The sequence below is a fragment of the Pieris rapae genome, chromosome 6 (assembly GCF_905147795.1).
Source record: "Pieris rapae chromosome 6, ilPieRapa1.1, whole genome shotgun sequence".
In the NCBI taxonomy this organism is placed as follows: domain Eukaryota; kingdom Metazoa; phylum Arthropoda; class Insecta; order Lepidoptera; family Pieridae; genus Pieris; species Pieris rapae.
The window spans coordinates 2,215,457-2,229,905 of NC_059514.1; the positions used below are offsets into that span (position 1 = coordinate 2,215,457).

The 14,449-nt window shown below is 31.5% G+C and overlaps 1 protein-coding gene across 1 annotated transcript in view; it reads left to right on the forward strand.

The window, feature by feature from the left end:
• The window catches only part of LOC110994325 (hemicentin-1-like), an 87,692-nt gene that overhangs the window by 35,209 nt on the left and 38,034 nt on the right, over nucleotides 1-14,449 (forward strand). Inside the window, exons 14-31 of the mRNA XM_045628680.1 lie at nucleotides 460-603; nucleotides 1,118-1,249; nucleotides 2,042-2,185; nucleotides 2,700-2,831; nucleotides 3,624-3,767; nucleotides 4,282-4,413; nucleotides 5,202-5,345; nucleotides 5,860-5,991; nucleotides 6,784-6,927; nucleotides 7,442-7,573; nucleotides 8,366-8,509; nucleotides 9,024-9,155; nucleotides 9,948-10,091; nucleotides 10,606-10,737; nucleotides 11,513-11,656; nucleotides 12,171-12,302; nucleotides 13,079-13,222; nucleotides 13,737-13,868. Coding sequence (XP_045484636.1) covers nucleotides 460-603; nucleotides 1,118-1,249; nucleotides 2,042-2,185; nucleotides 2,700-2,831; nucleotides 3,624-3,767; nucleotides 4,282-4,413; nucleotides 5,202-5,345; nucleotides 5,860-5,991; nucleotides 6,784-6,927; nucleotides 7,442-7,573; nucleotides 8,366-8,509; nucleotides 9,024-9,155; nucleotides 9,948-10,091; nucleotides 10,606-10,737; nucleotides 11,513-11,656; nucleotides 12,171-12,302; nucleotides 13,079-13,222; nucleotides 13,737-13,868 — 2,484 coding nt within the window. The remainder of the gene's footprint in view (nucleotides 1-459; nucleotides 604-1,117; nucleotides 1,250-2,041; nucleotides 2,186-2,699; nucleotides 2,832-3,623; nucleotides 3,768-4,281; nucleotides 4,414-5,201; nucleotides 5,346-5,859; nucleotides 5,992-6,783; nucleotides 6,928-7,441; nucleotides 7,574-8,365; nucleotides 8,510-9,023; nucleotides 9,156-9,947; nucleotides 10,092-10,605; nucleotides 10,738-11,512; nucleotides 11,657-12,170; nucleotides 12,303-13,078; nucleotides 13,223-13,736; nucleotides 13,869-14,449) is intronic.

The window sequence follows — 14,449 nt, forward strand, 5'->3', positions numbered from 1 at the left end:
AAAATTAATATAACATTTGCATGCCTATGTCTAGGTGGCTAATTTATATAATTGATCGATGTCAATGCACCATTTTCTTGCAAATAAATGATTTATTATTATTACTTTTTGCAAAAAAACGTGTGTGTAGTTATGTTCACGCGTTAAAAGTTACGGTAACGACTAAAAAATTATATACACGAATTTGATGTTACTGATAGTTATGTAGAGGTCTCGCAGGACTAATACTCGGAACACCTCCAGGTGATTTTCACTGTAACAGTGGCGTCTAAGTATTTAAAAAAAAATCGTGCAACGTATTGAAATTCGTAAACAAACCGTTAATTTTCTACTTTTCTATTAGTTATTAGAAATGTGACATTTTGCATTAAAAATCGATGTTTATTTAACCCGTTATTTTAGCATTCAAATTATATGTAAAATTACAGTAATAATAACATAATTTTTACTATACTACAGATGCTCCATCGATTGTGAATGATTTAACTTCGAGAAGATTAACGGCTGTTGTTGGAGATAGATCTTTGGAAATACACTGTAACGCCACCGGAAATCCGAAACCAGACATTTTATGGATGAAAGATGGATTACCTCTTACTCTAGGTAACATTAATTTGTTAAAAATTGTATGAAAGTAAATAAACATCCTACAACTCGAAACAACTTTATACGATATTATATACTAGTACATACACACACACCCATTCACATACTCACACATTCACCCATAATTAATATCCTTTACGTTGTGTTTGATTAGTTATAACACTTAAACAATTTTTTCAAAAAGAAAAATCCGTTTACATAATATGTACCTAATATTGACCACGGTATAATCTTTATATACACTCATAACACAGCGACTAGCGATAAATGAATTTTATCACAACCTTCAATAAATGAATTAAGTTTTAAGCGTGCATGGATATATTTATAAACATACATATTTAATAAACCCAAACAATTTTAAACCCGTATATTAGTATTTGATATTCGTACTTACTATGCTAATTTAGAATACGAAAAAATACTGAATCAAAGATAACAAGTAATTCTGAAAGGTTCTAGTAAAAAGCTTTCAACTGACCGAAAAATGACACATTGTTTTTAAATACAGGTACAAATTATTTCGTCGAAAATGGAACATTAATAATAAGAGACATAGATATTGGTGTTGCGGGTAGTCTGATCTGCAACGCGACAAACAAGTTTGGAAATGCAAGTGAGACATTTGACGTTGACGTTTTATGTAAGTTTTATTTTATTTCATTTCGGTTATCACCTTATGAATCGCTCTGAATAAAAACGCAGCGCTACGATGGTGGCAGACTTTTTTTGCGGTCGTTCGCAGGGTTTGGCAGCTGCATATAGTATACGCCTAGAACTATTTAATAACCTTCCCAAAAGTTATATATAGATCACTGCCGTGTAATGCTTTCAAGGGGAATTTGGTTTAATTTCCAAAATCAAGGTGCCTTTATAGCGTGGGCGAGTATTTGGACCGTTCGTTTGGCAACAATTAAAAAAAACCTTATTTTATTTTTATGAAATAGTGCTGATGTTCTTGTTATGTGACTGAATGAAAATTAATATAACATTTGCATGCCTATGTCTAGGTGGCTAATTTATATAATTGATCGATGTCAATGCACCATTTTCTTGCAAATAAATGATTTATTATTATTACTTTTTGCAAAAAAACGTGTGTGTAGTTATGTTCACGCGTTAAAAGTTACGGTAACGACTAAAAAATTATATACACGAATTTGATGTTACTGATAGTTATGTAGAGGTCTCGCAGGACTAATACTCGGAACACCTCCAGGTGATTTTCACTGTAACAGTGGCGTCTAAGTATTTAAAAAAAAATCGTGCAACGTATTGAAATTCGTAAACAAACCGTTAATTTTCTACTTTTCTATTAGTTATTAGAAATGTGACATTTTGCATTAAAAATCGATGTTTATTTAACCCGTTATTTTAGCATTCAAATTATATGTAAAATTACAGTAATAATAACATAATTTTTACTATACTACAGATGCTCCATCGATTGTGAATGATTTAACTTCGAGAAGATTAACGGCTGTTGTTGGAGATAGATCTTTGGAAATACACTGTAACGCCACCGGAAATCCGAAACCAGACATTTTATGGATGAAAGATGGATTACCTCTTACTCTAGGTAACATTAATTTGTTAAAAATTGTATGAAAGTAAATAAACATCCTACAACTCGAAACAACTTTATACGATATTATATACTAGTACATACACACACACCCATTCACATACTCACACATTCAACCATAATTAATATCCTTTACGTTGTGTTTGATTAGTTATAACACTTAAACAATTTTTTCAAAAAGAAAAATCCGTTTACATAATATGTACCTAATATTGACCACGGTATAATCTTTATATACACTCATAACACAGCGACTAGCGATAAATGAATTTTATCACAACCTTCAATAAATGAATGAAGTTTTAAGCGTGCATGGATATATTTATAAACATACATATTTAATAAACCCAAACAATTTTAAACCCGTATATTAGTATTTGATATTCGTACTTACTATGCTAATTTAGAATACGAAAAAATACTGAATCAAAGATAACAAGTAATTCTGAAAGGTTCTAGTAAAAAGCTTTCAACTGACCGAAAAATGACACATTGTTTTTAAATACAGGTACAAATTATTTCGTCGAAAATGGAACATTAATAATAAGAGACATAGATATTGGTGTTGCGGGTAGTCTGATCTGCAACGCGACAAACAAGTTTGGAAATGCAAGTGAGACATTTGACGTTGACGTTTTATGTAAGTTTTATTTTATTTCATTTCGGTTATCACCTTATGAATCGCTCTGAATAAAAACGCAGCGCTACGATGGTGGCAGACTTTTTTTGCGGTCGTTCGCAGGGTTTGGCAGCTGCATATAGTATACGCCTAGAACTATTTAATAACCTTCCCAAAAGTTATATATAGATCACTGCCGTGTAATGCTTTCAAGGGGAATTTGGTTTAATTTCCACTGTCAAGGTGCCTTTATAGCGTGGGCGAGTATTTGGACCGTTCGTTTGGCAACAATTAAAAAAAACCTTATTTTATTTTTATGAAATAGTGCTGATGTTCTTGTTATGTGACAGAATGAAAATTAATATAACATTTGCATGCCTATGTCTAGGTGGCTAATTTATATAATTGATCGATGTCAATGCACCATTTTCTTGCAAATAAATGATTTATTATTATTACTTTTTGCAAAAAAACGTGTGTGTAGTTATGTTCACGCGTTAAAAGTTACGGTAACGACTAAAAAATTACATACACGAATTTGATGTTACTGATAGTTATGTAGAGGTCTCGCAGGACTAATACTCGGAACACCTCCAGGTGATTTTCACTGTAACAGTGGCGTCTAAGTATTTAAAAAAAAATCGTGCAACGTATTGAAATTCGTAAACAAACCGTTAATTTTCTACTTTTCTATTAGTTATTAGAAATGTGACATTTTGCATTAAAAATCGATGTTTATTTAACCCGTTATTTTAGCATTCAAATTATATGTAAAATTACAGTAATAATAACATAATTTTTACTATACTACAGATGCTCCATCGATTGTGAATGATTTAACTTCGAGAAGATTAACGGCTGTTGTTGGAGATAGATCTTTGGAAATACACTGTAACGCCACCGGAAATCCGAAACCAGACATTTTATGGATGAAAGATGGATTACCTCTTACTCTAGGTAACATTAATTTGTTAAAAATTGTATGAAAGTAAATAAACATCCTACAACTCGAAACAACTTTATACGATATTATATACTAGTACATACACACACACCCATTCACATACTCACACATTCACCCATAATTAATATCCTTTACGTTGTGTTTGATTAGTTATAACACTTAAACAATGTTTTCAAAAAGAAAAATCCGTTTACATAATATGTACCTAATATTGACCACGGTATAATCTTTATATACACTCATAACACAGCGACTAGCGATAAATGAATTTTATCACAACCTTCAATAAATGAATTAAGTTTTAAGCGTGCATGGATATATTTATAAACATACATATTTAATAAACCCAAACAATTTTAAACCCGTATATTAGTATTTGATATTCGTACTTACTATGCTAATTTAGAATACGAAAAAATACTGAATCAAAGATAACAAGTAATTCTGAAAGGTTCTAGTAAAAAGCTTTCAACTGACCGAAAAATGACACATTGTTTTTAAATACAGGTACAAATTATTTCGTCGAAAATGGAACATTAATAATAAGAGACATAGATATTGGTGTTGCGGGTAGTCTGATCTGCAACGCGACAAACAAGTTTGGAAATGCAAGTGAGACATTTGACGTTGACGTTTTATGTAAGTTTTATTTTATTTCATTTCGGTTATCACCTTATGAATCGCTCTGAATAAAAACGCAGCGCTACGATGGTGGCAGACTTTTTTTGCGGTCGTTCGCAGGGTTTGGCAGCTGCATATAGTATACGCCTAGAACTATTTAATAACCTTCCCAAAAGTTATAGATCACTGCCGTGTAATGCTTTCAAGGGGAATTTGGTTTAATTTCCAATGCCAAGGTGCCTTTATAGCGTGGGCGAGTATTTGGACCGTTCGTTTGGCAACAATTAAAAAAAACCTTATTTTATTTTTATGAAATAGTGCTGATGTTCTTGTTATGTGACAGAATGAAAATTAATATAACATTTGCATGCCTATGTCTAGGTGGCTAATTTATATAATTGATCGATGTCAATGCACCATTTTCTTGCAAATAAATGATTTATTATTATTACTTTTTGCAAAAAAACGTGTGTGTAGTTATGTTCACGCGTTAAAAGTTACGGTAACGACTAAAAAATTATATACACGAATTTGATGTTACTGATAGTTATGTAGAGGTCTCGCAGGACTAATACTCGGAACACCTCCAGGTGATTTTCACTGTAACAGTGGCGTCTAAGTATTTAAAAAAAAATCGTGCAACGTATTGAAATTCGTAAACAAACCGTTAATTTTCTACTTTTCTATTAGTTATTAGAAATGTGACATTTTGCATTAAAAATCGATGTTTATTTAACCCGTTATTTTAGCATTCAAATTATATGTAAAATTACAGTAATAATAACATAATTTTTACTATACTACAGATGCTCCATCGATTGTGAATGATTTAACTTCGAGAAGATTAACGGCTGTTGTTGGAGATAGATCTTTGGAAATACACTGTAACGCCACCGGAAATCCGAAACCAGACATTTTATGGATGAAAGATGGATTACCTCTTACTCTAGGTAACATTAATTTGTTAAAAATTGTATGAAAGTAAATAAACATCCTACAACTCGAAACAACTTTATACGATATTATATACTAGTACATACACACACACCCATTCACATACTCACACATTCACCCATAATTAATATCCTTTACGTTGTGTTTGATTAGTTATAACACTTAAACAATTTTTTCAAAAAGAAAAATCCGTTTACATAATATGTACCTAATATTGACCACGGTATAATCTTTATATACACTCATAACACAGCGACTAGCGATAAATGAATTTTATCACAACCTTCAATAAATGAATTAAGTTTTAAGCGTGCATGGATATATTTATAAACATACATATTTAATAAACCCAAACAATTTTAAACCCGTATATTAGTATTTGATATTCGTACTTACTATGCTAATTTAGAATACGAAAAAATACTGAATCAAAGATAACAAGTAATTCTGAAAGGTTCTAGTAAAAAGCTTTCAACTGACCGAAAAATGACACATTGTTTTTAAATACAGGTACAAATTATTTCGTCGAAAATGGAACATTAATAATAAGAGACATAGATATTGGTGTTGCGGGTAGTCTGATCTGCAACGCGACAAACAAGTTTGGAAATGCAAGTGAGACATTTGACGTTGACGTTTTATGTAAGTTTTATTTTATTTCATTTCGGTTATCACCTTATGAATCGCTCTGAATAAAAACGCAGCGCTACGATGGTGGCAGACTTTTTTTGCGGTCGTTCGCAGGGTTTGGCAGCTGCATATAGTATACGCCTAGAACTATTTAATAACCTTCCCAAAAGTTATATATAGATCACTGCCGTGTAATGCTTTCAAGGGGAATTTGGTTTAATTTCCACTGTCAAGGTGCCTTTATAGCGTGGGCGAGTATTTGGACCGTTCGTTTGGCAACAATTAAAAAAAACCTTATTTTATTTTTATGAAATAGTGCTGATGTTCTTGTTATGTGACAGAATGAAAATTAATATAACATTTGCATGCCTATGTCTAGGTGGCTAATTTATATAATTGATCGATGTCAATGCACCATTTTCTTGCAAATAAATGATTTATTATTATTACTTTTTGCAAAAAAACGTGTGTGTAGTTATGTTCACGCGTTAAAAGTTACGGTAACGACTAAAAAATTACATACACGAATTTGATGTTACTGATAGTTATGTAGAGGTCTCGCAGGACTAATACTCGGAACACCTCCAGGTGATTTTCACTGTAACAGTGGCGTCTAAGTATTTAAAAAAAAATCGTGCAACGTATTGAAATTCGTAAACAAACCGTTAATTTTCTACTTTTCTATTAGTTATTAGAAATGTGACATTTTGCATTAAAAATCGATGTTTATTTAACCCGTTATTTTAGCATTCAAATTATATGTAAAATTACAGTAATAATAACATAATTTTTACTATACTACAGATGCTCCATCGATTGTGAATGATTTAACTTCGAGAAGATTAACGGCTGTTGTTGGAGATAGATCTTTGGAAATACACTGTAACGCCACCGGAAATCCGAAACCAGACATTTTATGGATGAAAGATGGATTACCTCTTACTCTAGGTAACATTAATTTGTTAAAAATTGTATGAAAGTAAATAAACATCCTACAACTCGAAACAACTTTATACGATATTATATACTAGTACATACACACACACCCATTCACATACTCACACATTCACCCATAATTAATATCCTTTACGTTGTGTTTGATTAGTTATAACACTTAAACAATGTTTTCAAAAAGAAAAATCCGTTTACATAATATGTACCTAATATTGACCACGGTATAATCTTTATATACACTCATAACACAGCGACTAGCGATAAATGAATTTTATCACAACCTTCAATAAATGAATTAAGTTTTAAGCGTGCATGGATATATTTATAAACATACATATTTAATAAACCCAAACAATTTTAAACCCGTATATTAGTATTTGATATTCGTACTTACTATGCTAATTTAGAATACGAAAAAATACTGAATCAAAGATAACAAGTAATTCTGAAAGGTTCTAGTAAAAAGCTTTCAACTGACCGAAAAATGACACATTGTTTTTAAATACAGGTACAAATTATTTCGTCGAAAATGGAACATTAATAATAAGAGACATAGATATTGGTGTTGCGGGTAGTCTGATCTGCAACGCGACAAACAAGTTTGGAAATGCAAGTGAGACATTTGACGTTGACGTTTTATGTAAGTTTTATTTTATTTCATTTCGGTTATCACCTTATGAATCGCTCTGAATAAAAACGCAGCGCTACGATGGTGGCAGACTTTTTTTGCGGTCGTTCGCAGGGTTTGGCAGCTGCATATAGTATACGCCTAGAACTATTTAATAACCTTCCCAAAAGTTATATATAGATCACTGCCGTGTAATGCTTTCAAGGGGAATTTGGTTTAATTTCCACTGTCAAGGTGCCTTTATAGCGTGGGCGAGTATTTGGACCGTTCGTTTGGCAACAATTAAAAAAAACCTTATTTTATTTTTATGAAATAGTGCTGATGTTCTTGTTATGTGACAGAATGAAAATTAATATAACATTTGCATGCCTATGTCTAGGTGGCTAATTTATATAATTGATCGATGTCAATGCACCATTTTCTTGCAAATAAATGATTTATTATTATTACTTTTTGCAAAAAAACGTGTGTGTAGTTATGTTCACGCGTTAAAAGTTACGGTAACGACTAAAAAATTACATACACGAATTTGATGTTACTGATAGTTATGTAGAGGTCTCGCAGGACTAATACTCGGAACACCTCCAGGTGATTTTCACTGTAACAGTGGCGTCTAAGTATTTAAAAAAAAATCGTGCAACGTATTGAAATTCGTAAACAAACCGTTAATTTTCTACTTTTCTATTAGTTATTAGAAATGTGACATTTTGCATTAAAAATCGATGTTTATTTAACCCGTTATTTTAGCATTCAAATTATATGTAAAATTACAGTAATAATAACATAATTTTTACTATACTACAGATGCTCCATCGATTGTGAATGATTTAACTTCGAGAAAATTAACGGCTGTTGTTGGAGATAGATCTTTGGAAATACACTGTAACGCCACCGGAAATCCGAAACCAGACATTTTATGGATGAAAGATGGATTACCTCTTACTCTAGGTAACATTAATTTGTTAAAAATTGTATGAAAGTAAATAAACATCCTACAACTCGAAACAACTTTATACGATATTATATACTAGTACATACACACACACCCATTCACATACTCACACATTCAACCATAATTAATATCCTTTACGTTGTGTTTGATTAGTTATAACACTTAAACAATTTTTTCAAAAAGAAAAATCCGTTTACATAATATGTACCTAATATTGACCACGGTATAATCTTTATATACACTCATAACACAGCGACTAGCGATAAATGAATTTTATCACAACCTTCAATAAATGAATGAAGTTTTAAGCGTGCATGGATATATTTATAAACATACATATTTAATAAACCCAAACAATTTTAAACCCGTATATTAGTATTTGATATTCGTACTTTCTATGCTAATTTAGAATACGAAAAAATACTGAATCAAAGATAACAAGTAATTCTGAAAGGTTCTAGTAAAAAGCTTTCAACTGACCGAAAAATGACACATTGTTTTTAAATACAGGTACAAATTATTTCGTCGAAAATGGAACATTAATAATAAGAGACATAGATATTGGTGTTGCGGGTAGTCTGATCTGCAACGCGACAAACAAGTTTGGAAATGCAAGTGAGACATTTGACGTTGACGTTTTATGTAAGTTTTATTTTATTTCATTTCGGTTATCACCTTATGAATCGCTCTGAATAAAAACGCAGCGCTACGATGGTGGCAGACTTTTTTTGCGGTCGTTCGCAGGGTTTGGCAGCTGCATATAGTATACGCCTAGAACTATTTAATAACCTTCCCAAAAGTTATATATAGATCACTGCCGTGTAATGCTTTCAAGGGGAATTTGGTTTAATTTCCACTGTCAAGGTGCCTTTATAGCGTGGGCGAGTATTTGGACCGTTCGTTTGGCAACAATTAAAAAAAACCTTATTTTATTTTTATGAAATAGTGCTGATGTTCTTGTTATGTGACAGAATGAAAATTAATATAACATTTGCATGCCTATGTCTAGGTGGCTAATTTATATAATTGATCGATGTCAATGCACCATTTTCTTGCAAATAAATGATTTATTATTATTACTTTTTGCAAAAAAACGTGTGTGTAGTTATGTTCACGCGTTAAAAGTTACGGTAACGACTAAAAAATTACATACACGAATTTGATGTTACTGATAGTTATGTAGAGGTCTCGCAGGACTAATACTCGGAACACCTCCAGGTGATTTTCACTGTAACAGTGGCGTCTAAGTATTTAAAAAAAAATCGTGCAACGTATTGAAATTCGTAAACAAACCGTTAATTTTCTACTTTTCTATTAGTTATTAGAAATGTGACATTTTGCATTAAAAATCGATGTTTATTTAACCCGTTATTTTAGCATTCAAATTATATGTAAAATTACAGTAATAATAACATAATTTTTACTATACTACAGATGCTCCATCGATTGTGAATGATTTAACTTCGAGAAAATTAACGGCTGTTGTTGGAGATAGATCTTTGGAAATACACTGTAACGCCACCGGAAATCCGAAACCAGACATTTTATGGATGAAAGATGGATTACCTCTTACTCTAGGTAACATTAATTTGTTAAAAATTGTATGAAAGTAAATAAACATCCTACAACTCGAAACAACTTTATACGATATTATATACTAGTACATACACACACACCCATTCACATACTCACACATTCACCCATAATTAATATCCTTTACGTTGTGTTTGATTAGTTATAACACTTAAACAATTTTTTCAAAAAGAAAAATCCGTTTACATAATATGTACCTAATATTGACCACGGTATAATCTTTATATACACTCATAACACAGCGACTAGCGATAAATGAATTTTATCACAACCTTCAATAAATGAATTAAGTTTTAAGCGTGCATGGATATATTTATAAACATACATATTTAATAAACCCAAACAATTTTAAACCCGTATATTAGTATTTGATATTCGTACTTACTATGCTAATTTAAAATACGAAAAAATACTGAATCAAAGATAACAAGTAATTCTGAAAGGTTCTAGTAAAAAGCTTTCAACTGACCGAAAAATGACACATTGTTTTTAAATACAGGTACAAATTATTTCGTCGAAAATGGAACATTAATAATAAGAGACATAGATATTGGTGTTGCGGGTAGTCTGATCTGCAACGCGACAAACAAGTTTGGAAATGCAAGTGAGACATTTGACGTTGACGTTTTATGTAAGTTTTATTTTATTTCATTTCGGTTATCACCTTATGAATCGCTCTGAATAAAAACGCAGCGCTACGATGGTGGCAGACTTTTTTTGCGGTCGTTCGCAGGGTTTGGCAGCTGCATATAGTATACGCCTAGAACTATTTAATAACCTTCCCAAAAGTTATATATAGATCACTGCCGTGTAATGCTTTCAAGGGGAATTTGGTTTAATTTCCAAAATCAAGGTGCCTTTATAGCGTGGGCGAGTATTTGGACCGTTCGTTTGGCAACAATTAAAAAAAACCTTATTTTATTTTTATGAAATAGTGCTGATGTTCTTGTTATGTGACTGAATGAAAATTAATATAACATTTGCATGCCTATGTCTAGGTGGCTAATTTATATAATTGATCGATGTCAATGCACCATTTTCTTGCAAATAAATGATTTATTATTATTACTTTTTGCAAAAAAACGTGTGTGTACTTATGTAACGACTAAAAAATTATATAGGTACACGAATTTGATGTTACTAATAGTTATGTAGAGGTCTCGCAGGATTTATACTCGGAACACCTCCAGGTGATTTTCACTGTAACAGTGGCGTCTAAGTATTTAAAAAGAAATCGTGCAACGTATTGAAATTCGTAAACAAACCGTTAATTTTCTACTTTTCTATTAGTTATTAGAAATGTGACATTTTGCATTAAAAATCGATGTTTATTTAACCCGTTATTTTAGCATTCAAATTATATGTAAAATTACAGTAATAATAACATAATTTTTACTATACTACAGATGCTCCATCGATTGTGAATGATTTAACTTCGAGAAGATTAACGGCTGTTGTTGGAGATAGATCTTTGGAAATACACTGTAACGCCACCGGAAATCCGAAACCAGACATTTTATGGATGAAAGATGGATTACCTCTTACTCTAGGTAACATTAATTTGTTAAAAATTGTATGAAAGTAAATAAACATCCTACAACTCGAAACAACTTTATACGATATTATATACTAGTACATACACACACACCCATTCACATACTCACACATTCACCCATAATTAATATCCTTTACGTTGTGTTTGATTAGTTATAACACTTAAACAATGTTTTCAAAAAGAAAAATCCGTTTACATAATATGTACCTAATATTGACCACGGTATAATCTTTATATACACTCATAACACAGCGACTAGCGATAAATGAATTTTATCACAACCTTCAATAAATGAATTAAGTTTTAAGCGTGCATGGATATATTTATAAACATACATATTTAATAAACCCAAACAATTTTAAACCCGTATATTAGTATTTGATATTCGTACTTACTATGCTAATTTAGAATACGAAAAAATACTGAATCAAAGATAACAAGTAATTCTGAAAGGTTCTAGTAAAAAGCTTTCAACTGACCGAAAAATGACACATTGTTTTTAAATACAGGTACAAATTATTTCGTCGAAAATGGAACATTAATAATAAGAGATATAGATATTGGTGTTGCGGGTAGTCTGATCTGCAACGCGACAAACAAGTTTGGAAATGCAAGTGAGACATTTGACGTTGACGTTTTATGTAAGTTTTATTTTATTTCATTTCGGTTATCACCTTATGAATCGCTCTGAATAAAAACGCAGCGCTACGATGGTGGCAGACTTTTTTTTGCGGTCGTTCGCAGGGTTTGGCACCTGCATATAGTATACGCCTAGAACTATTTAATAACCTTCCCAAAAGTTATATATAGATCACTGCCGTGTAATGCTTTCAAGGGGAATTTGGTTTAATTTCCAAAGTCAAGGTGCCTTTATAGCGTGGGCGAGTATTTGGACCGTTCGTTTGGCAACAATTAAAAAAAACCTTATTTTATTTTTATGACATAGTGCTGATGTTCTTGTTATGTGACTGAATGAAAATTAATATAACATTTGCATGCCTATGTCTAGGTGGCTAATTTATATAATTGATCGATGTCAATGCACCATTTTCTTGCAAATAAATGATTTATTATTATTACTTTTTGCAAAAAAACGTGTGTGTACTTATGTAACGACTAAAAAATTATATAGGTACACGAATTTGATGTTACTAATAGTTATGTAGAGGTCTCGCAGGACTTATACTCGGAACACCTCCAGGTGATTTTCACTGTAACAGAGGCGTCTAAGTATTTAAAAAAAAATCGTGCAACGTATTGAAATTCGTAAACAAACCGTTAATTTTCTACTTTTCTATTAGTTATTAGAAATGTGACATTTTGCATTAAAAATCGATGTTTATTTAACCCGTTATTTTAGCATTCAAATTATATGTAAAATTACAGTAATAATAACATAATTTTTACTATACTACAGATGCTCCATCGATTGTGAATGATTTAACTTCGAGAAGATTAACGGCTGTTGTTGGAGATAGATCTTTGGAAATACACTGTAACGCCACCGGAAATCCGAAACCAGACATTTTATGGATGAAAGATGGATTACCTCTTACTCTAGGTAACATTAATTTGTTAAAAATTGTATGAAAGTAAATAAACATCCTACAACTCGAAACAACTTTATACGATATTATATATTAGTACATACACACACACCCATTCACATACTCACACATTCACCCATAATTAATATCCTTTACGTTGTGTTTGATTAGTCATAACACTTAAACAATTTTTTCAAAAAGAAAAATCCGTTTACATAATATGTACCTAATATTGACCACGGTATAATCTTTATATACACTCATAACACAGCGACTAGCGATAAATGAATTTTATCACAACCTTCAATAAATGAATTAAGTTTTAAGCGTGCATGGATATATTTATAAACATACATATTTAATAAACCCAAACAATTTTAAACCCGTATATTAGTATTTGATATTCGTACTTACTATGCTAATTTAGAATACGAAAAAATACTGAATCAAAGATAACAAGAAAGTCTGAAAGGTTCTAGTAAAAAGCTTTCAACTGACCGAAAAATGACACATTGTTTTTAAATACAGGTACAAATTATTTCGTCGAAAATGGAACATTAATAATAAGAGACATAGATATTGGTGTTGCGGGTAGTCTGATCTGCAACGCGACAAACAAGTTTGGAAATGCAAGTGAGACATTTGACGTTGACGTTTTATGTAAGTTTTATTTTATTTCATTTCGGTTATCACCTTATGAATCGCTCTGAATAAAAACGCAGCGCTACGATGGTGGCAGACTTTTTTTGCGGTCGTTCGCAGGGTTTGGCAGCTGCATATAGTATACGCCTAGAACTATTTAATAACCTTCCCAAAAGTTATATATAGATCACTGCCGTGTAATGCTTTCAAGGGGAATTTGGTTTAATTTCCAAAATCAAGGTGCCTTTATAGCGTGGGCGAGTATTTGGACCGTTCGTTTGGCAACAATTAAAAAAAACCTTATTTTATTTTTATGAAATAGTGCTGATGTTCTTGTTATGTGACTGAATGAAAATTAATATAACATTTGCATGCCTATGTCTAGGTGGCTAATTTATATAATTGATCGATGTCAATGCACCATTTTCTTGCAAATAAATGATTTATTATTATTACTTTTTGCAAAAAAACGTGTGTGTAGTTATGTTCACGCGTTAAAAGTTACGGTAACGACTAAAAAATTATATACACGAATTTGATGTTACTGATAGTTATGTAGAGGTCTCGCAGGACTAATACTCGGAACACCTCCAGGTGAT